This window comes from Corvus hawaiiensis, chromosome 3, assembly GCF_020740725.1.
Source record: "Corvus hawaiiensis isolate bCorHaw1 chromosome 3, bCorHaw1.pri.cur, whole genome shotgun sequence".
Taxonomy (NCBI): Eukaryota; Metazoa; Chordata; class Aves; order Passeriformes; family Corvidae; genus Corvus; species Corvus hawaiiensis.
The window spans coordinates 77,031,744-77,057,371 of record NC_063215.1 but is presented as its reverse complement, the minus strand read 5'-3'; the positions used below and the strand labels follow the sequence as shown (position 1 = coordinate 77,057,371).

Below are 25,628 nucleotides of genomic sequence, written 5' to 3'. Positions count from 1 at the left end.
CGAGCTCCTGGCTTTCCTTCTATTCCTGCACTCCCTGCCCTAACCCTTGGTCTCTGAGATCACTTATCCCACGGGATGCCGCAGGCGGAGGGATCCCCCAGCCCCTCTGGATAATGGATAAAGACCTCTGAGGTCACTTGTCCCCGGAGACGCCGCAGGCGGAGGGATCCCGCTGCCCTTCTGGATAATGGACACGGAGCGGACAGCACGCCCGGTCCCTGCTCAGCCGCCCTGCTGGGGGCGCTCTCCGTCACAGGCGCCCGCCATGGCCCCGCCCCGTCCCCACTCCCTGCTCGCGGATTGGTTGGCGGCCCTGCCACTCAGGGACGGGGCGTGCCTGGCAGGCGGTGGCGCTCGCTCAGCCAATCGTAGCGCTGGGCGGGGAAGAGGCGGGCCCGTCGCCATGGCAGCCGCGCTACCGCCCCAGACGCGTCCCGGGTTAAATCCCCGCTGGAGCCGGAGCCGCGGGAGTTCTTGCTCCGCTTCGGCGCGGGACCCGGGAGGATGATGTGGCCCCGCCGCGGGCTCGACCCGGGTTCCGTGTGGGCGCAGCGCCTGCGGCAGCTGGAGCAGCGGTTGCGCGTGAGGGGGCGAGGGGCGGGGCAGGGGCGGGGCCTGCGGGCGGGCACGTGCTGCGGGGCCGCGCCTCGGCCGCCGGGCGGGAGGGCCTGGAGGGCGCTCCCAAATCCTGCGCGGTCCTAGGCGGGGACACCGAATCCGGCAGCCTGTGGCGGCCTGTTGGGCCCCCACGTGTTCGGGGAGGCTGCTCCAGCTGGGGCTGCGATAGAAGTAGAGAGAGCAGTGAGCCGCGCTCCTTCCCCCGGCCCCGCCGCCGGCCCGGGCGGGCGCTCAGCGCTCTCGGGAGGCGCCCCTGTGCTGAGGGAGCGTCTGGCCGCGCCACCGTCGAAGATCTCTCATAGTGCTGCCTTGGAAATGGAAACTTACATGCTCATGTATAAATAAATGAAATAGTGCTTTCCCAAGAACCAGGGTTCTGGAAAATGCCAGGAAGAGGTGGTTTCGCAAAGCAAAAGCGGTTTAAAACGTGTAGCCCCACTAGCAAGCAATGTAACAGAAAGGATAGAAATAAATGAATATTAGGAGTTTATCCTAATTTTTGCATGCTCGTATATAAATACTGTGATTAGGAGATGGGGGTAGGTGGTCCATTGATCTCAGAAGTCTGAGAAACACTGGAATATGATAATGAAGCCTAACAGAATGAAACGGTGTTAATCAGACTCGTATTTTTTTAATTTTAATTTTTGTGTGTTTGGATGGGTTTTCTTCCTTAGACCAAAGAAGAAAGAATAGTTGTCCTGGAAACTGAAAATGCTGTTCTCCATCTAAAACTTGCAGAGGTGACTGTTGTTCATTTTTTTCAATAAGAATTCTTGGGGAAATAGAAAAAAAAGACATCAAAATCTGCCTTCCTCTTTTCAGGTTTTGCACTCTTCAGTTGAAGGGATTAAGGCTCAGTGTTTCTTTCATTCCAAAATCATGAATGGTAGCAGTAATGATAGGCTGATTAAGTAATTAGAAATTTGCTTAAATTTAAATATTTGCTATTGTTTTAGATCTATAAAACTGAACTGAGGGAATGACTCTGGAAGCATTAAATATGGAATATTTCTTTCCTCTTACAGGGGACATGTTTGTCTAAAAGACAGTGGCAGACTTTTCAGGAATACTTTTTAAACACAATTAGGATGATGCTTTAGAAGAACTATTCACAGAGTGCAGGAGAGACATTTCATTATTAGTAGGCTTACCAGGGATGCTCTGCTGTGTGTGTTCCTAGAAGTGGTGTTACACTTGTCTAGAAAAGAAGAGGTATTGTTGCACATGTACCTTGTCACAGAGCATACTGCAACAGCTGGATGCCTTCATTTCCTTATATCCTTCTACAGAAGCATAGGTTATTCCTAGATCCTCACTGAAATAAGGAGCAGCCTGTGATAGTGTTTAGGGTCTTCAAAGGGGGCATTCCAGAGATTTAAAGAAGTTTGAGTATAGATCTAGGCTGCTGGAGCAAAGCCAGTGGTGGGTATTAGTAGTGATGCAAACTGTTGGCCAAGAGTTTCTAATCTGGGCTGAAACATTAACTGCTTGGATGACCTCAGGGAAGCCATTTGCCCTCCATGTGGGTTTGTTAACACCCGTGGATAAAAGTGGGTTTAACATTTTTCAAAGTCTAACTGGAAACAGGTGGTATATCTGAAATGAGTTTTGCTGGGTATACACAAGAACATTAATTTATTCTGAGGAAATGTTTTTATTGTCTTTGTTCTGCTTTACAGTATTCACTGAAAGCCTTAAATATTTCAGCTGATTATTTTTTATTCTCACAAGCACAAGAAATAAATTATTCTAGTCAGTGAGGTGTATCAGATGTAGGAAGGAGTTGCCTGTGTATTAGAGAATGAAGCCTTGTTTTTGAAATAGAGCACTCCTTCATTTTATTGAAAAATGTGCTGGAACAAATGGGTGCCTGTAGACACACAAGGAGTGTGGGCAATGTTACCACCAAGAATCAGAAACAATGTCAAGTGAAATCCTTTGCAGCTAACCTTGCACTGATGTTTCTATTCAGGCAGGTGTTTAAATACACTTTAAAAACTTGCCTCTTCTTAGTTAATTTGCCCCAGCAATCTGAAAATATGAGCTGAACTGAGATCTATGAAATAGTTTTACCTTAAGTGAAGACTGTCTATTAAAAACAATACTAATTGAAATTAGTATTATTTAAGGTTGTGCAATATTGCACCATATGTCCTAATATTCTACCAGCTGTGCTGGTGAGAAAAGCTGCTGCCCTTGACTTGTCTTTCCCTGATCCTTCAGATCTGCTGGTGGAGATGCCTGAGTGATTGAGCCGTAACATGTTCAGTCACAGGGACCAGGGTTAACAGAGGTCTCGTTCTTAACTTGTAAAAGCTAATTGGATTTGTTTTGGCTGGAGTGAGTTGGGAAGCTTTGGAGACAAACTTATGAGGATTGCCATAAATTAGGATTTGCAGTGTAAATGTTTATCTATGGGTTGCATCAGTCTCATTAAACTGTTATCTCCTGCTCTAGACCGTCCCTTACATCCTTGAGACAGTGATGAATTTCAGCGCCTCTGCTGTGTTCTGCAGCCTCAGCTATTGTTATCCCAGCAGTATACTGGAAGGGTTGTTACTGAACGTAGGAAGTCAGATTCTCTCTTGGTAGACCTCCTTTTGTCCTGTTTTTTCCTATTTGGAAGTCTGTTTATCTACCTGCATAGCCCTTGCTTTTATTAGCAGTCTTTGAGGTCCTGATCCTGCAGCCTTCTTTACACAAAGCCAAATCTGCCAGAATGGATCTGATTGCAAAACTGAGATTTCACTTTGGAGAAAGCTATGAGTAGTTCAGTTTCACTTCTGCTTATAATACAGCTGACTATAAAAATGGTTTAGTCCATTTTTTCCTTAGCGCAGGTTTGCAAGTTCTGGCCTATGAACAACTCTGATGAATATTAAAACTATTTTAGTGCAGAAAACCCCAAAATCAAGGCAACATTTGCAATAAAGATGAACTTGATAGTGGAAGTGATGAGGGGATGACTGCAATAACAATAGCATCGACCTTTCTGCTTTTATCGTCAGTGTTGAGAAATGTGGAGGGTCAAGGGGAATGTGTGCAGATGGTGCAGATTAGGTGCTAAAAGGAGGTTTTAGCTACCCTAAGCTGCCTTAACAACAAGGCTTGGCTACTGCAATTGCTTATATAGATATGCTTAAGTTTTCACGTGTGATTAGAGATACTAATTCTGGTGCACTACTCCTGTGCATTTTTGTGAAGCTGTTTGTAAATATTGTATCTGAGTAACGTGAGTCTTGAAAATCCTTAGATTTTCAGAGCATCTAAACACTGTATAGAGTCAGTCTCAGTATCTTAAAGCCTGTAAAAATTAAAAAAAAAAAAAAAAAAAACGGCTTCTGGTCTTTCTTGTAAGAACTTTTGATATTAGTACTAAGGTGGTGCATTGTTGTATAGAGCTTCTGGTTGCATGTGTAAATAGAACATTCATGCTTTGTGAAGGTGCAAAAGCCACATGAAAATGCTGGTTTCAATAAGTGAAGTACTGTTTTTTTGGAAATACAATCTTTGTTTATCCTAACAGCTGTAGGATGTTACACTGTTTTTGCTGATATCATCTGTAGTTAAACTGCAATTAAATATTTGCATTTTACCTATTGTTATCAGATGGTTGGAATTAAATCAAACCCATTGTGTGAGCAGATTTAGCTCTTTCATGTCTTTTGTTGTACTCTTCTATTTTAAATAACAGGGGATTGCAATCACGGAATGTATGGTGTTAATAAAGCAGGAAATAAGTCTGTGCAAGAGACAAGTGCATTTCAAAAACAAAGGAAGAGGCAATTAGTACTGGTTGAGGAGTGATGGATGTCAACAGGTGGCAGGGGAGAGTAGCTTAAGAACTTGCAGCTCATTTTAAGCACCAGGACTGTCAGAAAATTACAAAATTACATTTTTACTGTAATACAGATTCTTTCGTATTGCAGAATTTCACAAGAAATCTCTACAGAGATACCTTTTTTTGCATTCGTGTCTGTAAATATTTAAAGTTGTATTATTTCTATTTTCCTTTTGATTTCAATGTCTCAAAAATTTCTCAAGTTGGCCATAAAAATTGCTTTTGCATAATAGGTAAGTTTAGACTGCTAGAAAGCATTCTTCTTCACATCCTTTAAAAATTGCTTTGGTTGCTGTGATCTCTGAAGACCCAGAGTAGGCTTTATTGGCACAGCTTGGCACCATTGCAACCCAACTGATTGTAGTGGAGTTGGTGTTGTCAGGGACAGAATGCAACAGGAAACATGAGTGTTCAAAGTGATTTTTATTGTGATTTTTTTTGTGATTTTTAAAAAAATTTTAAATAGTATCAAGGGTTGGCTGGAGGAAGCACTAAAGAAGTATTGAAGCTCTATGCTGCTCATGGCCAGCAGATGAAGTTGCAGAAGAGTTCTGTTGTAACCCAGCTGCATGGAGCAATAAAGGTAAAGACATTTAGTAATAACATAGGCATGATCTATGCCCTAAACATTTACATGCTTATCAAATATAGTAAACCCCAGAAAATGGTGTGCTATGAACCTGAACTGTGGCTTTATTGTATTCACAACAGAGCTTACAGTGAGGTGTAACAATGATTTCATAGTGGTTTTGCTGTAATAGGCTGCAAAGTCACTTGAGAGGCTGGTAAAAGTGGATGCTCCTGAGCTCCAGGATCTTACATACACAGTGCTATTAATACCTGAGCTAGATATTTTTGTAATCAAAACTTCACAATTTCCCATTTGACTGTCATACAGACATCCCCTAAAAACTAATAATTGTGATATACTTTAATCAGATAGGCAAATCCTTTCAAAAAAGCATTTGAGAGCTCCACTGATTACTAAGAGCTCTCTGGCAGATCTCACAAGAGGAGTAGTTTGCTGTGTGCTCACTCAGGTTTTAATTTTGCATCAGAGAGACTGAAACTGTTCTCCCAGTGTACCATAATATTTTCCTTAGTTGAAGTACTTATTTGTGAAGTTACTCTATAGAATAGTGAGTTCCTTTTAGGGACACTACCAAATACCAGCTTTTCTCAGGGCAGCACTGAATGCCTGCATAAAATGACTGACAAGTGTCTCGGGAAAAAATCTGATTCTTAACAGGCAGAAGGATGCAGCTTGACTTTACCCTTGTTGGACTAGATGATTGTTGTAGGTCCCTTCCAAAAGAGCTGTTCTGTTTTATTCTAATCACAGTGGTTCTGCTTTGTAAATTTTATGGTGGTAGTTTACATTTTTGTTTAGCTAGAATGGCAGAACTGCTTGTGATGCAATACCAGTGGATTGAGATAGCAAACTATCAGATGTCAACGAATACTAGGAGAGAGCAAAGCTCTCCAAATAAAAGTCTAGATGAACAGTCATCCTGTACCCATAATAACAAAAAAATACTTCTTCCCACTTAAATTGTGTGGCTTTCAAGAGTGAGAAATGCAGTGATTTTGTCCCTTTAGTTTAGATTGCTTTTTATCACTGAAACGAATTAATTAGTTCAACTAATTAGTACCACAGTACTAGTCAGTTTCACAGTTAGAAAAATAAAATGTCACAGAATATGTAACACTTTGTACCAGGCTGACAATGAAACATCACAGTGCTTCTGTGAGATAAGGTATTGTTAATTTCACCTTAGAGATGGCTTTACGTGTCCATTTCAGGACTTGGATGTCAAGAAGTTTACTAATCCTAAAATCAGATCAATTTGGTTTTTCTTAGGTGGACTTTTAAGTGAATATAGGCTGATCTTACAAACATTTAAAAGACTCATCATATATGTTACACTGAGTTACATCCATAATACAAATACTTTTGTGAACAGTAGCAGTTTCTGATCTCTTCAAAATACATCTGTTCTCATAGGAAGACATAGAACTAGCCTATATAAGAAATGACTTAAGAGTGAATCCTAGCAAATACCTTCTGATCAAATTGTGGAAAATGAAGGCAGTAAGGGATATATGGATCATGATTTTTCATTGCTGCTTCTGGATATGACTTAAAAGTGGACAGAGCCCACACATGTTCACACACACTTATTTTTGTCTGGTGAAATAACAAAGAGACTTGGTTATACCTGTAGCTGTGTTACGGTCAAAATAGGTATGATAAAATAATAAGGATCTATAAAGTCTTGCTGAAATTTTTAGGAAATTACATTGCTAAATGTTGTGCAGGATCCTTCTCTAAGCATGCTGAAAGATATGCTCCTGAAGGCTTCCTTCCATCAAGTAGAAGGTTCTTCCTGCCTGTGATATCTCACCATAATAATTTGAGCTGTTAGATTGAGTGTTCTTAACTGCTGGTTTTGTGTCTTTATAACGTATTTTTCTTCTTGCTGAGAAGAGGCTTAAGCAAGACCTGAAGAGCCTTCATTCATTTGCTCTTGAGCTTTCAAAAGACTTCCAACGTCAAAGCAAGACTTGTCTTTACCAAGTTCTGGCAGCAGTCCATGGGATACAGCTGCAAAATGAAGCAATGCGAAGTAAGGCTCATTGCACTTACATTTTGAATATGTAACATCAACAATGTAATTGTTCAACGTTACTAACATTAAAAGGTTGAGTTTGATTTTTGGGAAATGTGTCACTGAAATTGTAGCACTTGTTTCTTGTTTGACCTTAAATCATCAAGGAGTTCTGAAGCATTAGAAGAAGTACAAATAACTCTGCAGAGGTTTTGAGTGATAATTTGGATTTGGGTTTTGTGTGGATTACAGCTGCTATTAGACTGCTGCTGAGTTGGCTCAGCTGTAACATTTTTAAAGTGAAGTTCTCAAGCTTGTTTTCTTGGCTATTTTAGAAGAGCTGAATAAGGAATGTGTTGCATTATAAAGCTGAAATTTGTCTGCTTTTGACTGTACCAGAAAAGGACTTGGCTGATTTCAGAAGTTTATGAAAATACTGCCTGAAATTAGGATAGACTTGATTTTTAATATTCCTGTGTATTTATTGAAAAAAAATTTACTTCCAAATCAAAAACTAGTTGCACTTGCTGGACTGTAGATACTAACAGCACATGGACTGCTGTTTTGGAATTCAGGTGCTTCCTTGTTCATGTATACATAGGAAGGGGAGCCGGTGCACTGGTGTACACTGCCCTGATCACTGAGGACTAAATGCATTGATCCCATAGTATAGATCTCTGCACCTGCTTTCAATATCCTTGATTCTGGTGAAGCTCCTACCAGGCTTGAGAAGCACATGAGACATGCACTGCTTAAATTGTTTGAAGTGTAGCAACCTGATGGACTACAACAAATACACAAATTTACAGTCAGAGACCCTTTGTGATGCTCTAATATCCATGTGTTGCCATTTAAAAGGTACATTTTCTTTCCTTGAATTATTTCATTTTCAGACTGATTTGATTCCAGTGGGACTCCTCATGTCAATAGCAACAAACAGCACTCTTGGTGAAGGGTGTTTTTAGAGAACTTATTCCTCTGTGTTATGTACTAAGTTATGATTAAAATGTATTTGATTACTCTATTATCCTTGTAGAGAAAATGCTCCATCAAGGAGTCTTTAAAACAGAAAAAAAAACCAAAGTGGAAAATAAACTTTAAGAAGTGAATTTTTCTCTTGTTGAAGCAGGGGGCTAAATGAACAGATAGGAGATTGGATTTGGCACCTGAACTATTGTGGTGTAAATAAATAATAAGCATTCATTTGGAGGCCTGGCAAAATTCTGTTGACTGTTCTCAGTTTGCACTTCCTGGTGCACTGTTCTTTGAAATCATAAGCAGGAGAAGCTTCCCTGACTATAATGAAATAGCCTGTTGGTACTTTGGTGGATGACTTTTGTTTTGATTTTGGCTGGTTTTCAGTTTTTTGTGAAATGTTTTGGATGGTGATTCTATTGTTAAGGTTAAATATGACCATTGGAATTGCCATCCTTAAATTACATGTAATCTTTTGTAGACAGAAAGCCCAAAGTACATGTTCTGGAGACAGTATATATTACCAGTTTAATCTTAAAATAGAGATTGAAAACAAGGGAGAAAATTACAGAAGAAGTATTTGAGTAGGTAAATTTCAAGGTTGTAGTTGACATGCAACAAACTATAAAACTTTCCTATAACAACGGAGTAGTCCTTTGCTTAGAAATATTTATTCACAGTCTGAAAATCAGGCTACTGCCCCCTTTCCCACTGAAACTTAAGTAGTAGCAATTCATAAGAGAGAGAAGTGCCCGTTATTCTGTTATTATAGGCCTGTTTTCCTCATGAATAAAGCTGCTATCATTTTTGCTAAAATATTGGCCACCGAACTGCAAATGATACTACTGAGAGAGAGGCAGTGATTCAGCAGATTTTTGGAAGGGTGGGAATTTATAAAAATTTAAGATTACTTTTTAGATTGCTTCACCATGCAGATATTATCAGAAAGAGGAAATTATGGTGACTTATAAGCCTAGTGACTTAGATATGCTTTGCAATTCTGAGGCACTTTTCTCTCTGGGCTGGAGAAGATTAAAAAAGGAGCTTATTTCCCATTTTGTCCATATGCTAGCACCTATGTGCTTTGCTCCTGTTGGAGAAAGCTGATCTCTGCACTGTGCTAATGACTTGTATGTGTGGAATGTGAACTATCATCATCTTTTATCCTCAGCTCCACAGGTGATTTCCACCAGCTCAGCCGCCTTATGAAAGCGTTTCCCTTAGTGTGGAGTAGGGAAGTAGGAGAGGGACCTTGGATCCAGCAACAAAAATATTGTAGCAGCCCAAAGAATAATCACAGAACCATAGAATGGTTTGGAAGGAGTCTGGAAAGGTCATCTATTTTCATTCCCCCTGCAGTGAGTAGGGACATCTTCAACTAGATCAGGTTCTCAGAGGCCCATCCAATCTGACCTTGAATGTTTCCAGGGATGGGCAATCCACCACTGCTCTGCACACCCTCTTCCAGTGTTTTGCCACCCACATTATAAAAACCACCTTTCTTTTATCTGATCTAAATCGACCCTATTTTAGTTTAAAACCATTACCCTTTGGGCTGTCACAACAGGCTGTGCTAAAAATAATGTTACAGTGTGGAATATAAAACACAGCTGAACTCAAAAGAAGTTTTGGTATTAGGTCTATTGCATCATAGCTGCTAGAAGACATGATCAGATTGATCTCCTTTTTAAACTGGACTCTAGACTGGCAAGAAACGTTAAAAACCCCAGGGAACTATGGGGAAAACGATACATCTATATCTCAGATACGTTGTGGCTGTGCTAGGTTGTACTGCTCCTGTTTTTCATGTCCCTGTTACGGACCTTTCTGTTATGTTTGTGTAACTCTTTGTGAAACCACACACAGAACAGATCAGGGAGCTGATCCAGGGCAGAATTTTCTCAGAAGGAAGGATTGCTTTTAGACCTCTGTGTGACTGAGGGAACACTTGTGTGATCACAGCAGAAGGTCCAGTGCAGCACTGGAGGGGAGGGAATGAAAAGCTCCTTAACCAGGACTGTCAGTTAAAGGAAAGGGACTGTGAAGGTTACAGTCCTGAATATGCTTGCAAGACATCACAACTGTTAGACTGATGTTACCGTGATCAGTAACATTTCAACAGAAAAACTGCTGGCGTTCCCAGCTCCCAGAAAATTTCCATATAGATCAATGAAGTGGGCAAAGGATGGGGAAAAGGGATGTCTATAATGGCTGCATTCATGTAGTGACTACTTCTCTTGCATAATGAAGAGTGTTATTAGTATTTTAAAACAGATGTACAAAATGTCTACCTCTAGGTTAAGGATGAAAATGTAACTCCTGTATAGCTTGCATCTGATGTCAAGCAGAAAACTAGGAAAATGTTAAATGAGTGTTTATATTTGTTACTGTATAACTCTACTTTCAGAAAAAAAAAAAATTTCAGAAATAATTTATGCATTAGGAAACTTTTTTTCTTTCAAGGCTGCAGTAATGGAAGAGTACCCTCAGCATCTATTGCTTTGCCTTACTGCTTGTTTAAGAGACTTAGGTAACTCAAAATGTGTACACAAATTTGTAAATGAAGATACTTATTATGGAGATTACTTGAATAATGGATTCTAGCCTTGTGTTTTTAAAGGTACAGTATGATTAGGGATCAGTGACTGTAAGTGGCCCTTTTGATAATTTATGGTAACAGATTTGCATGGGATTCTCCAAACCAAAGCATGCTAGTGTTACTCTACATGCAGGATGCAAGAGGATTTTTTCATAGTGAAACTCCTAGACTTTGATTCCCCAGCTATTAATGTCATGTTTCCCCTGCGTGCGTGTACTTGAGGAGGAAGACTGTGAGTTGGAGGTGAACTGGTTGGAGGTCAACTGGTTATTAGCAAAAAAGATCTGAGAAATCTCTAGTGTAGACAAATGTCCCATGAAATTATCTGATTTTTAGTCTATACCAGAGAGAATAAATCATCTGTGTGACCATGCTGAGATACTGAGCCTGATCCTTGCTCTGTAAGGTAGCACACTGAGGTTGGTGGCCATCTGCTAACTCAGCTCTCAGACCTTGATTTTGACTGCTTGATACCCTACATCTCCAAACTGCTCACTCGTTGCTGGGGACCTTGATTTCCCACTGGGGTTCCTAGAAGCTTGCTTTTGCACAAGCTTGCCAGTCACATAATATGTCTTCTGGTCTTTATGTTTGCTTTAGGCCTGCTCAGTGTTAATGTAATTGGGCTGAAATAAAACCATTTGTGAAGTTAGAAGGCTTTTGTAATAACCCATATCACTCTTCTCCATTTTGTGAAGGAGACTCCCTAGGGTTCAAATGATCGGTCTTTCCTATGAATTCCTCATGGAGTGATGGACCTATCTTAAAGGCGAACCTTGTAACTGTTCAAAGGATTACTAGCACTGTAAGTGAGGCTGAGGATAAATGACATGTTAACTTCTTGTAAAGTTAGCCCACATGAGTCTAATAACTGCAGATGTGGTATGAGCCTTGCAAGTGACAGCCCCAGCTAGCAGCAGGCTGCTTCAAGTTTAGGTTTCAGGCTTCGCTGGCAGGTAACATCACTCTAACTAAACTGACACATTTGAACTGCCTTTAAATATCTTATGATCTTGATTGCTTTTCAAGACTTCACATGTATACTTGTGGTAATTATTTGTAGCTTCACATAGCAAGAACTATGATGGGATTTTTCATAGGTGTCTAGTAAATCAGAAACTAACCTTCCTAACTGAAATTTGGTGAAGTTGAGAAGGTTTGTGCCTGTATTTCATGAGGTGCTACTGGACAATTCCTTTTGTAAAGTCATGGAGTTTATTTCTCTGAAACTGCCTTCTTCTAGTGTTTCAGATAAAAGCTTTTGATCTTGAACAGTCTCTACAAGAGGTGACAGAGAGATATGAGAAAGAAAAGCAGAAGAGGAAGGCTCTACATAACAGCTTAGTTGTAAGTATGTTTAATAACAGAAAATTGGCTTATTTTGTTGAAATTATTCCCATAATTTCCTCACCAGTAAAAGTAAAGAATGTACTTCACATGGGTATATCACCTCCCCCAGCTGTCTATATATGATGTGTTTATTTGCTGAGGCACATTTGTCTTATAATAAACCCCACCCCTTTCTTTTTACACAAGATCTTCCAAATGCACTCATGTGACCTATTGCCCTAAGGAGTAGCATCTATTTTAAATAGTGGACAAAACTTGAGTTTCTTCATCCTCTTCTCTAAATTTGCAGCTTCTGAAATTGTTTTAAAATTCTTAAAATTATTAACTTGATATTGCAAAGTAGTCATCTTTTATTTTTCCAAATATCTCTAGCTGTAACCTGCTCAGCCATTAGTGATGGTTCATTTGGGATTAATTTTTTCCTGTTTGTACTTTAAATTTACTCTTTCTCCCATCTTCACAAATGACTAGTTTTGGGTTTCCTGATTTAGGACCTGATTTTTAGAAACACAAGCCTCCTTCAAATAAAATTTTTAAAAGTTTTCCTACCTGGGATTATGAAGCTCTTCATTAAAAAGTACTTACCTTCTAAATTTTGCCTCGTTTCAGTTTACTGAAAGGATATTCCCCAGAGCAGTGGGGTGTTAATTCCAGTGGTTAATAATCCTCATAGGCAAGCTGTGTTTAGTCACACAAAATGAGAAGAACTGATCACCAGCAAAAAGGAAGAGATAAACTGGTCTAAAATGGCCTACAGCGAAAAATCAGCTACTGGCTTTTTAATCATATAGGAACACAGTGGAGAGGAAAATATACAACATATTTTATATTCCACATCTTCCTCAGGACTGGTGGAAGAGAAATGGAGTGTGTAATGTTGTCTATTGAGTTAATACAGGTATCTGAAGAAGCTCAGGTAAGGAGGAAGGAGAAAAAAGAAGGGAAGGGAAAGATGGCTAAGAGGGGCTTTTTTTGTCCATGTGAACTGGAGAGGGCTATACAATTCCAGTGGTCTGGAGAGCTCATACTTCCTCAAGTACTTTCTCCTACTTTACTAAGACAAATTACATTGATTCTGTTTTGCTCCCCACAGAGTCTAGGGCTATGATGAGGTAAACACCTGCTTTCTTAAACATGTTCTTGTCTGTTTGATAAATTTCAGTGTATTTATCCTCTCCAGTAACTTGTGTTAAAAACAGCTTAATATTCTTATCCCAGGAACTGAGAGGAAATATCAGAGTCCACTGCAGGATTCGACCATTGCTACCTTTTGATGATGCTGCTGGACATTCAGTATCACAAGACAGGTAATCTGTTTTGGTTGTGTTAGATCCTACCTGACTCAAAATACAGAGAAAACAATAGTTATATTTGTATGAGAACAACAGTGTCCTTGATTTTTTCTGGTTTTCTGTGTGTGGGGAGACAATGTTGGTATCATAAAAACTAATTGCTGTTTTCTTTCTCCTGCTAAATTGGCTCTAGCCAATCTCATCCTCCTGTCTAAAAGTATGTTGACCTCAATAGAAAGCCATAGCTGTTCTGCCAAGCCAGGATTATCCTTGGCTTGGCAGAAGTAACACAGCTGCAATCAGTTTAGACTCTATTCACTATCCTATACAAATTCTGGGATGCAGTAATGTAACAGCTGCCAGAAGTCGTGGGTAGAGAAACACACTCAGCGTTACAATTGTTTTGTGATGCTATAGAACACATTGGCTGTCTGCACAAACATTGGTAATTCTATTTCAGTCTAATTTGGCTCTGCATACCTTATTTATAATACACTTACTGTAACTGACGTGTCAAAACATTCCAAGATCCAAAAGGAAAGAGGGATTAGATGCAAGTATCTGCTTAAAAAGCTGAATTCTCCATAGATGACTAACATGAAAGAAAATAGGGATTGAAGTGTATACAAAGAAAGAAAGAAAGAAGGGGAAAACTAGGTGGGTGGCTAGAAACCAGTAATGTTATCATTTGCTTTATCAGTAAATAGCTGATTTGGGGCTTTATTTTACTTTTACTTTTACTGCCTGGTAATTTTAAAAGAGTACATTCAGTGTTTTAAAGTTTCAATTTTTGGCAAATCTTGCAAAAAAAAAAAAAGAAAAAAAAAGATTGTTTTAATTAAAACAACGTCAAAAATAACAGACAAGGTATTTCAAGAAGCCTGAAGTTGACACTTGCATTAGCCTGTGCTTGGGATACCTGGGGAGGAACCCACTCCCTTTTTTTGTTGCCGTATGAAATAGTGCAATCAGGTGCTGACTTGCAGTGTAAAACAGGATGGACTGGGGTGAACAAATAATTGTCAAGAGTTCTTAAGGCAATAGAAAGTAATTTAAATAAAATTTATCTGTAAAGCTATGGACTGATTCTCCAAAAACTCTCACACATAAATAGATTTATACACCTCAGTAATCCCAGTCAGTGTTCAGACTAATCATGGATTCAAGATCAGGGATCTTGAAAAAGAGGGTGTTTTTTGCTTTAATGTTCTAAAGTGAAAGCTTCTTGTTACAAGCTCATGCAACAATCTCAAAATAATAGAATGGCTTGCATGTGAATTCTTCTTAATTTGGTTTGTTCTGAATGCCCTTTCTAAAGCAGATTATTTTGCTTGATTGCACTTTAATTTGTTTTTTATTCACAATTAACTGTGGTGTTAGTATGTACATAGGGTACAATAATAGTGGCAATTCTGAAAGGTACTCTTCAGACAATGTGTAGTTCACAGACACTTTAAACATTGGTTTTCCTCAGCTAAGTGGAACACTTATGGTTTGAAAGGTACCTATTTTTCCCCTATTGGTGCTTTTTTCTTCCCTTACAGGCAAAGAAACTTTTCAGAAAAAGCGGCATATGCAGCTGATGATGTGAGTATTTGAGGGTGGAATTCAAAAGCACATTGGTAAATACTAGAAGAAGAAACAAGAGGGGCATGAGAATCATGAGTTTAAAAAAAACCCCAACAAGGTCAGGTGGTGCTCAGATTTGATTATCCATGGGTGCAATAGCAGGTGGTTTGTGCTATTTTCATCCTGACTCTTTGTAGGGGTAATAGCTTAGAGCTGCTGCTGGTGCAGCCATCCTTTGACTGGAGGTTGAATGTTTGTAGCAGTCAAACTGCTGCTGACTTCCTGCAGTCAGTCCCTTTGAGCCCCTTGTATGTGCTGTAGCTATTTCTAAAGTTATGTCAGGCTTTCTTCAAATTTTACTATTGCAACACAGCCAATGCATTAGGGCAGAAATATGATACCTCATGAAGCACAGCAGCCTCTGTGGTGCTGCAGTCAAGCATGTTAAAGTATCCTGGCTTAGATCCATCGGAGCAGGCATGGTCATTGAGGCTGCAAATCCAAATGACGTTCCAGCATTAATTGAGGCCATTACCAAGATATAAAATTTAAAAAGGCACAGTAGTGTGAGCTAAGGTCAAAGTATTAACTTGGGTTTTAATTTTCTTAGCTCCCATAGTTCTTAGTTGGCTGCTCACTGTTACTTACATGGTGATGAGCCAAATTCTCTTTTATAGTGTAGTGCTTAAAATATTGCTGAAGTGACTGGAAGTATGTTATGCATTTAAATCTCCCAGATTATAGTTTCATTAGGCAGATATCACTTTCATAATGTGGATAATTATATATATCCATATCTATATCTATATATATGTGCAATTAGGTAACTAATGGAGCACATGAAGAGATGAAGAAAGAGTAAATATGTCAGGAGATAAAAAACAGGGATCTGTAATGGTAGACATTGTATTCTGGATATCCTGACACATTTATTGTACTATAAAATGCTACAACCATTTCTGACCTGTTAAATTTTATTGCACAAGGATGAAATTTGCCAATATTTAGGTTTTGGATTATTTCATATAGATATCTGATGTATTACAGTATCTATATGTTTACAGGCAAGGCTTGTCTGCTTGTTTATGCCAATTTATGAATTTTACTTTGTATGAAAGAGTGACCTTCAATATGCTAATCGTATGAAATATTTCAGGAATATAAATATAAGCACAGGCTTGATTGAGAAATGAAATTTGCAAAATATTAACTTCCTGGTTTTGGAAAACACATCATAGGCTTCAAATGTTTTATTGGTTTGCCTTGACATTTATTTAGTTAAAATATTTTCCAGTTTTGGTCAAATACCTGAAGTCTTTATGTTAGATTCTTAATATGAATTTATCTTTCTTTAAGAAAAAAATATTGTTGCAAGAATCCTTCTTACAAGAAACACTCAATTTAGACTAATCTTACAAAAGTAAAGGAAAAAAAAATGTTTATTGCCTATTTATTTTGCTATTAACAACTGAAGCTGTTATGCTTGTGGCTACGATAAATGTGCAATTTTCAGATTAAAATATGGGGCTTGACTTGTTATTGAGCTTTTAGTTGCAACACAGTCAAAGATTATATTTCTGAAAACAACCATTTCCCAGACAATGATTTAAAGGAAATTTTAGATCAAGGTGAAGGAAGACTGTCTGTGGTAAAGGTGCTGAGTTTATTTGTTTTGCTTTTTAGATCATGACTGTCTCTCAAGATTTTTTTCCTGAAAATACTTTGTGTGTAACATAACCAGGCAGTTATTTGCCATGATTGTGTTAGAAAGCAGCACATTTGAGAACCAGATCCATGGAGACAACATGACTTCCATTTAGTCTTTGAGTGTTTTTTCTTTTGTTTGTTTAGAGATTCATATCATTCTTAAGACACATGATCTCTTTTCTGATCTTGCTCATCTTGTCTAGAAAATTATTCTGATTTTAAGTCTAAAGAAGGCTTAAAGTTTTACTAGATGTATGGAAAAGTATTTCCTTTCAGTTTTTGAGTTACTTGGAGATTTTTGAAGTTTTCTTTTTGCTGTCCTGTGCATGCTCAGCTCCTCAATATAACATTAACCTCTGTGTGAGTCTTTCTTCTGAAGCTTGTTGTGCAATAACTGTGGAGAGTGAGTACACGCCACACATCAGGTTGAACCACTCCACACAGATTAGGACACTGAGCAGTGCTGGTATTGTCAGTATCAGAGAAAATGAGCAGGTGAGGAGGTACTGAATGCACAGACTCTTCCTGGTGATGACAGCCCAAGGGGGAATGAGTGCGATCTGAAATACAGCCTAAACATGAGAAGAAGCTGTGAGGGTAGTCAAACACTGCACAGGTTGCCAAGAGAGGGTTTGGCTCTCCAAATATTAGAGATATTCAAAACCAGACTGGACGTGGTCATTACAAATGCTTATGTGAAACTTCTGCCTATTAACAGTCAATTCTTTTGTTTCTATGTTATGCAAATAGAGGTTTTTCTGTCTCGTTTCTCACCTTAGAGAAAGCTGGTTTACAAGTAAATTTGATATCTGAATCAGAAATGTGTTCCATCATTCTCTATCCTTTTCAGTTTTTTTCCTTTTCCCTTGCCCCAGAACCTGTTGATTACCAATCCTATTAGAATTTTGTGTCAGGCCATTTTGTAGCAGGGTTGTACTGACATCTGTTCTCAGCTAAATTTGCCAGTACTGGGGTGGGTAACATAGTTTTCATTCTGTAGAGTAAGTGTTTTGTCATCATTAGTTTGATAATGATACATTTCTTTTCTCCAGAAGTAGAAGTACTCGTAAACTCAAAGGAAGAAATTTGATGTTTATTAGCCTTTTGCATGCTGGACATACTGATATGTGATTATTATTTGCTCAGCTCTTTATAACTTCAGTCTGTGGCAATACTTATTTGAAGGCCACTAGTTCAGCACTCCAAGGCTACTTGTTGGAAGCACATTAGGAATTTCAGCACTCCCATCAAATGCAGTAATGTAACCACAGGTTAGTAAGCTAGAAAATCTCCTTGAATTGATGAAGTATTTTGTGTGCTGGAGAGCTTCCACCCAAATTGCTGAGCCCTCCCCCCATCTTTTTTCTTTGCTTTTCTCGGCAATTAAGCAACATTTGCCATGAGGAGCAGAAGAGCACAGAATTTGCTACAGAATCCACGTCAGACTGCTGTGATTGTACTCTGGTAATAGTTTAGAGAGCTGCTTACATATTTGTCAGACTTACAAAGTTATCATATAACTCATCTGGAAAGTAAATTCTACTCAAAACTCATGGAATTCTATGGATTGTGGTGGTGCAGCTCTTTCTCTTAGTTGTGGACTAGCATGTTATTTAATGAAATGCACATCTGCTTAGTTCTAGACATAGCTATGTATGAAATCAATCTGAAAAGGCACTTTTCAGTGCACTTTTACAGTGAAAATTTTCCCAACAATTAAAAAAAGAATTCTTCTTTGCAATTTTTTTGTGCCAGTGGTGGCAGCTGGGAAGCTTGTGTTTACTTGCCTATGACTTTCTAGGTACAAAGAAAGTTCAGGTAAGGGTTTGGATCTTTCTCTTGAACTTAAGTGCATGTTTTGTGTTGGTTGTTGTTTAATAACTTTAATGGGTTTTGAGAGCCTTTCTTATGGTTTTGCAAGTTCACTGCATTCTACAGGCTCTAAAGCCTTGTGTATTGGCGACTGCTGGAGAAGGGCCTTGGGCTTCCTGATCCTTAAAGCTGTCTCCTGATACAGAATTGATGCATATTTGCTTTTCTGTCTGTGCCTGTGATACTAACAGTCAGTAATTTGCTTTTTTCTCTTAGGAAACTGTCCTTGTCAAATGTAGCCGTCCTGGTCATGCCTCAGTAAACAAGACATTCCAGTTTGAGAGGTGGGTAGTCCTGTGTAGCAATCTGGAAATCTGAATTGCTGGAGGATTTGTATAGTGAAGACTAATTTTTTTAGTAGGCATTAGCTAGAGGGTAATGCTCTTTTTGGTTGGGTTTTTTGAGTGGTGGAGGTGGGGGGGAGAATTCTTGAGGTTTTTTTAGTGTGATAATTATATTCTTCCCAGGACAGAATAATCCATTTCAGGCAATAGATATCAGTTTTCCCTCTCAGCAAAGACTACTGATACGGCTAAGTTTAAACCTGTATAGAGACTTACATGACTCTTTTAACAATCTGAGTAGCTGTTGTGATCCTCACAACATGTTGCAAGGTAGCAGAATGTTTTAAAGGTAAGGAAGTGTTGTCTACCTTTGAGTACTTAAAGGGAGCTCATAAGAAAATGGGGCCAAACTTTTTAGTAGGGCCTGTTGCAATAGGAACAGAGGTAATGGTTTTAAACTGAAAGAGAGTCAACTGAGACTAGATATAAGGAAGAATATTTTCACTATGAATGTGGTGAAACACCGGAATAGGTTTCCCAGAGAGGGACTAGATATCAGCTTCCTGGAAACATCTGAGGTCAGGTGGGATGGGACTCTGAGTAACCTGATCTAGTTGATGTCCCAGCTCGTTGCAGGGGGATTGGACTAGGAGACCTTTAAAGGTTCATTAAAACCCAGACAATTCAATGATTCTATGAATTGAGGTGGATTTCATGATTTCAGCATTAGACATAGAGCATGACTGTGGCAGGACCTGGACTGAGCACTAGTATGAGTTGATGTTCAACAGCCTGACCATAAGCAGCAAGGCAGAGCAGTGACATGGGAATCAGTGCTCCCCAAAGGAAAGGCTACAGTATGACTGCTTTCCATATTAGATGCTCAAAAATCCACAGAGACTAATCGGATTTTGAAAGCACCATGTGTGATAAGGGCTTTAATGGGACACCAGAGTCACTGACGGTTTCCGTCAGTGAGACAGAAAACTGCTGGGAGTCAGGCTGAAGGGTGCCTTCTGTTCTTTCGAAACAGGTGCTGACCTGGACCTCTGAAAAAAGGAGTATTCTTTCCTTTTAAATAGTACAGTGAGAACTCTGTAAACAGAGAAATACAAAATTTTACCCCAATGCCTCTTTCTAGTGCAAACTTTGCATCTATATATTGCAATGACTCAGGAGACTGCCTGCTCTGAACCATGCTCCAAAACCCTCTGGAAACGGAATACAAGAGGATGATTTTATGTTTCCATGCTTGAAGGCAAAACTTGATTTAAAGTCAGATGTACCCAATGTGAATTATCTGTCCTGGTTTAAACTTAATGTCTGAGCCTGTTCAGCTGAAAATCCTGTAGGTTTGCTAAACATTATTAGTCATTGACCCCTTCCTCAAGGAGTCCTTCTAAAGTGCTGCAGTTTTCTACTCACAGGAGAATGGGGATTACTGTCCTGTAGGCCGTCAATCACCTGAAAAATCCTGAGATAATGCAGATCTTGGGAAAGCTTTACTGATCCCGTAGGTTATAGGAGTCCTTTGATTTGAGGCATATGAGATCTCTTAGGGTACAAGACCCCTCACATGTCTTTTAAGCTGCTCAAAGTAATTCTTTTCACTCTTCAGCTGTACCTAACCCAGCCATAACAGTTGAAATAAACACAGAATAATGCTGGAATTCAACTCTGTAGAGCAGCACAGTTAATGGTATTGACACAGAACTCCAGAGGTGTTGTGATTCTGGAAACGTGGTGTAGATCCTGGTAATCAGGAAAAGGGTTAAAAAAATGTAAATCCCCCAAAGAATGCAGTTCTCCAGGAATGTTTTTCTAGTGTCCCAGTACAGCTATTTTTTTATAAACAGAAAAGCATATGGTTCTTATGAACTCTAAAATGTTTATTTTTTTAGCAACATTTTATGGAACTAATAAATGTCAAAATATTTGATTTCAGCTCAGGAAGAAAATTCCAGCTTTCAGCATGTTATGCTTTTATAATTTTATTGGCAAATCGTTAGCAAAATAAAAAGGAAGCTCAGAATTTTCAATGTGAGATTCACATTAATCATTACACAGGGACAAATCTATCCTTCTGGTAAAAATACATGGGGTTTTAGAAAGAGACTCTTTGGATTTGCAGCATCTTTCATGGTTTCAGAGAGCTAATGAAGTGGGTGTCCATGCTTCAGCCAAGGCTGTGGTTACAGTGTAGCATAAACTAGTTCAAGACTACTTTAAACCACTTTATTTCAGTATGGATAGCGTTTGAACCACAGCAGCTAAGTAGTGGCAGTAAAACCCCTTTAGGAAGCTGAGTAAATATTTGAGTAGTTACTGTAACATGGAAGCCAGTGCCTTTCCTCGGATCAGCTACTGGAGCCTGACCCTGACATGGCTGTACTGACACCAGCTGTGGCTGTTCTTGGAAGAAATGGCCTCATCTGCACTAGGGCTTAGGTGTGTGTCCAACCTGTGTTCGGGTTGGACGTCAGGAAGATTTTCTTCACAGAAAGGGTGCTTAAGCACTGGAAGGGACTGCCCAGGGAGGTGGTGGAGTCACCATCCCTGGAAGTGTTCAAGAAGTGACTGGAGGTGACACCTACTGCTATGGGTTAGTTGACAAGGTGGCGTTCAGTCAAAAGTTGGACTTGATGGCTCTGGAGGTCTTCTCCAAGCTAATTGATTCTGTGATTCTACTTTGCTGTGCAAATTACCTGCTAAGTCTGATTGATTCTAGCCCGGGTTGTGTTTGTTTTTTTAGGCAACAAAAGTCATCAACTGTGAATGTTTTAATCTTTAAAATACCTAAGTATTTTTTTCTTTTTGCTTTTTTAAAATGTATGTAGTAGCTCTGAGATGTTTTGATGTGTGAAGAAAAAATATTTCAACACATACTGAGTTAGAGACCTCAGATGGAGGTTAAGATGGAGGACTGGGTGCTAATGAATATTTCATCCATTGCAGATGATAGATGAAGCAGAGAAGAGTGTTTGGAAGTGCTTTTGCTCTTTTATATTGACCTTGCAGATTTGATGTGCAAAGTTTACTGAAGCATATGCTCATGTGCATGCAAAGCAGGGACAGAGTATTCAGTGCCTGTGTCTTCCTGGTCCAAACTGTGCCACATCCCTGCATATTTGTTGGTTTCTCAGTGCACTATGACGGCACATCAGTGGAATAGCAACAAGCAGTATTTGTCTGTCAAGCCAGACAAGTGCTCCGTTTCTTATTAAAGAGAGTACATTTTCATGCAGCTTACAATTAGTCTGTGGAAAACGTTGCCACAGGATGTTGCTCCGGGCCAAGAATTCAGCAAGATGCAAAAAAACCCTGAATGCTAATTCTAATAATATTTTTTTTGAAACAGAGATTCAACTCATATTTCAGTTTTGAGGCCAGTATACAACTTTTAAGGATTAGGATAAGGCACAGAGATGAATTATTGTGTCTCTGGCTACCATATTGTTTCTTGCTCCTTCCTCTGGCTGTTGTCAGGAAAAATGCTGAATTCAGTGCATTGGCTCCAATTCTGTATCCATTTATCAGTGATCCCTCTGTACAATCTTGTTTGTGGAGAGCATGAATACAAAAACTCTATTTGTGCAGTTTATAGAGTATAGCAGACAGATCATGGTCAGATATACAAAGAGGTTTGAGTAAATGCTGAAGAGCACGCTTTGTCTTCATTCAGTTAACCTTGTAGTATCCTGTACAGTCTCTGGGATGCTGTTGAGTGAAGTGTGCTGGTGTACTGTATACACAGAGAAGTGTCTATGCTTTGTAATGGTTATGCTACCAAAATTCCTGTTTCTAATTAGCCCTTTTGCTGTGAGCTATAAAGAACATATATCACCTTTTGGAAAACAGAGCTAGACCAAAAGAAAAAAATCACCACAGAAAGATACCAGAAAAGGAAACCTTTTCAAAAGATAAGCATTCATACCTCAAGTATTTAACTGTGGGTAATGACATTCATGTTTTAGATTCTCTTCATCTTGTATAAACATGGGTGCTGCAGGCTGTAATCTTGGGGAGGATACATTTTTGGTGTGCTGCAGAAGAAATGAACAAGTTAGGATATCCACGTTTTATGATCAGAATTTCCTCTCCCGGATGATTTCCTGTTTTCAGGTCTTGATTTTATGTTTTACAAACCTGAAAGGGTTGGAGGAAAGATTTCTTTGAAGATAACGGTTGTTTGGTATTTTTTCTCCTTGCATTCAAAAAACATATGGAGTTGTTTCAGACATCATTTTAGCCCAAGTATTGAACTGTTATTGCTCTTTTCTAAGAGGTGGAATAACTCATGCAATTTACTTGTCTTCCATTCTGTTTAAAAATAGGCCTGCACTCCACATCATTATGTAAAAGAAAGTCTTCCCTTGAGTGAGAAGTGTTGATTTCAGAGTAGGTAGTTCATCAGGGGTGGGGGTGGAAGTACCTTTGGTTGACAGTGCATCCTTAAACTTGCCTTCAGGAGCATTCTGATTTCTGCTTTGCCACTGAGTCTTCTGAGACAAGTCCTCAGCAAGTTTGCAGCCTCCATGCCTCTTTTTTTCCCCCCTGAACTTTACCCACATCTAAAGGGCAGTACGACTTGACTGACCACCATCTTCTATAACGTGATACAAAGGAGGTCCAGGCAGCAGGGCTATTTCACATTCTAGTAGGTGGGAAAAAGTAATAGGGATCCAGTACAGCCTAAAAAAGGACTCTGTGGCCAGAGAGGCAGGCAGGAGGTTTAGGATGAGGTCAGAAATCCACAAGTGTACACCTATGGGTTGTTCGCTCCAAAACACAACAACAGCTGCTCCCAAAATGTTAGTGAGAACTTCGGAGTTCTAATTTTCAGTTCTCTGACACAGAAATGTCAGCAGGTCCCAAGTTTCATGTCACTGGCCTACAGTTTCTATAGTCTGTGTTCTTGTGACAACATTTTTATTTTTTTCTTTGGTTAATCATTGCACTTTGTTCCTCAGAGTTTACAATGATTTAGAGTCTCAAGATGCAGTATTTGCAGATGTGGCCCCTTTGCTAACATCTCTCCTGGATGGGTAAGTTAAAAGGTTGCAATAAGAAAGCTAGAGCACAATAACGTACTGAATCTATCAGTTAAAAAAACCCCACTTAATAGTGGTGATCTAGTCAAGTTTTGTGGCTTTGCAGTTCCATTTTCCTGTTTTCTTTCTACTCAGCCCCAAGTAAATGTTGTTTCCCTGTATAAACAGTGAAAAAATGGTTTGCAAAATTTAGCAGAGGAGACAAATTTGTAAAAATAAAAAAAACCCAGTTTTTTCCTCTGATCTTCTGTTGAACTGATGCTTCTAATGGAGGATGTTGTCTCTTTTTCTTCATATTCTTGTAGGTTATGTTTTGTAACTTTTGCAGACATTGTATGATACATCTTTTCCAACAGTGTGTTCACTGTGAATACTGTGTTTAATGCAAAAGGCTGTCCTGGTTTTGTGTCCAGCACAGGCCATAGGAGGTGGTGGGATCAATTCCTGGTTGAACCAGAACTGAGCATTCTCAGTCATTCTACTGCTCCTTCAGGCACTGGGGTAAAACTGAATTCTGGTTTGAATACAAAACTGATCAGTAACAAGCACTAACAAATACATGAAATTACTTCTAGCTACTGAAGCTCATAAAGTGTGATTTTTCATAAGTCCTGAGCCAACTTAAGCTACTCTTGCAAAGAAGCTTTGAAGTGCATATTGTTATAATCCTTGAGGCTTGAACTGAGATTTATACATAACTTCCTTTCTGCTCCTTTTTCATCCCTGTTCCAATACCACTTAATTATATGGTAGGGCTGTCATGGACCTTTCCCTCCCTGTAGAGGAAAAGACAGTCCCTTTCCATCCACAGTGGCATAGTTGAACAGTGGCAATCCTTGTTCCCAGAAGCCTGTGCACTGAAGTTTCCAAGGCTCCTTTTCTTAAAAGCATCCTAGAAGAGGTATCTAAAGATTCTGTGAGTATTGGGAATTCCTTATGCCACAGAGGGGCCCCCAAGGGCTCCCTGGCTGAGGGAAGTCATAGATTGCATTGTTCTTGTTTACCAGTGATAAGTAACCACAGTTTCTTTAGCTGAGCAATCTAGGGACCACTAGGTTGCAGGATTTTAAAGAAGTCTTTATACTACTGCTTTCTCTCCCTACTTTTTCTTTTGCAACGATAATTTTGCCTTGGTTCAATACATCCTTAAGTGTCTTCAGACCTATGTGATCTGTACCTTGATCTGCTGTACTTCCCACTCCTAATTTTTAGGTGGGGAGAATCCTGTCCTAAAAGCTAAGATTTTTGTATTCAGTTAGGAAATGTTCTGTTATTGAAAACAAAAGACCTGTCTTGTTCTTCCAGAAGTGCTGTTTAAACAGAAGCAGATTCTCAGGAAAGGCAAGTCTGTGCATTTGAGCACAGCAGCCTTCCCACTGTAAATGGGAAACAGACATGCTTAGTCTGAACACTGAACCTCTTTGCTGCTCCTGATTGTTTTAGTCTTGGTTCCAAAGTGGTCTGTAACAACTTCTAGCTTGAGTAGAAGGGAGTGTTCTCTCCTTTTCCTTATTTTTTTCTATGTTTTTCTTTCTTAATGGATTGTTTCATTTTTCAGTATAAATATGCAGGAAGAAAAGATTGTTTCATATGTAAAACAGACAAAGTATAGCAGGTTTCAAAGTTTACCGTGAGCCATACAGGGCCAACAAGGAGTAAGATAACTTTTCTTTTCTTTACAGCGTTGAAGAATCCAACTTGTTTGTTTAAAGAATAAATTTCTGCTTCTTTCATTTCCTTTAACAGTGTTCTCTCCTAGGGGTCACTTTGCTAGAGTGAACACCTGCACTCTTTTCTGGAGAGAAGTGCTACAACACTATTGGTATTTTTGCTTGATGATGAGAACTTTTCTAAGCAA

At 39.3% G+C, this 25,628-nt stretch overlaps 1 protein-coding gene across 5 annotated transcripts in view; it reads left to right on the top strand.

Moving 5' to 3' along the window:
* Positions 1–394: 394 nt before the first annotated feature.
* Positions 395–25,628, top strand: part of KIF25 (kinesin family member 25) — a 42,005-nt gene continuing 16,771 nt past the window's right edge. Inside the window, exons 1-9 of one of the 5 annotated variants that reach the window (XR_007202243.1) lie at positions 395–582; positions 1,296–1,361; positions 4,929–5,045; positions 6,951–7,089; positions 11,889–11,992; positions 13,214–13,302; positions 14,832–14,874; positions 18,652–18,719; positions 23,690–23,764. Coding sequence is in view for 4 of the 5 variants with exons in the window: in XM_048297142.1 (XP_048153099.1) it covers positions 505–582; positions 1,296–1,361; positions 4,929–5,045; positions 6,951–7,089; positions 11,889–11,992; positions 13,214–13,302; positions 14,832–14,874; positions 18,652–18,719; positions 23,690–23,764 (779 nt within the window). In the remaining variant the exon portion in view is untranslated. The remainder of the gene's footprint in view (positions 583–1,295; positions 1,362–4,928; positions 5,046–6,950; positions 7,090–11,888; positions 11,993–13,213; positions 13,303–14,831; positions 14,875–18,651; positions 18,720–23,689; positions 23,765–25,628) is intronic. The other 4 variants (XM_048297142.1, XM_048297144.1, XM_048297143.1 and 1 more) reach the window with 4 other exon arrangements.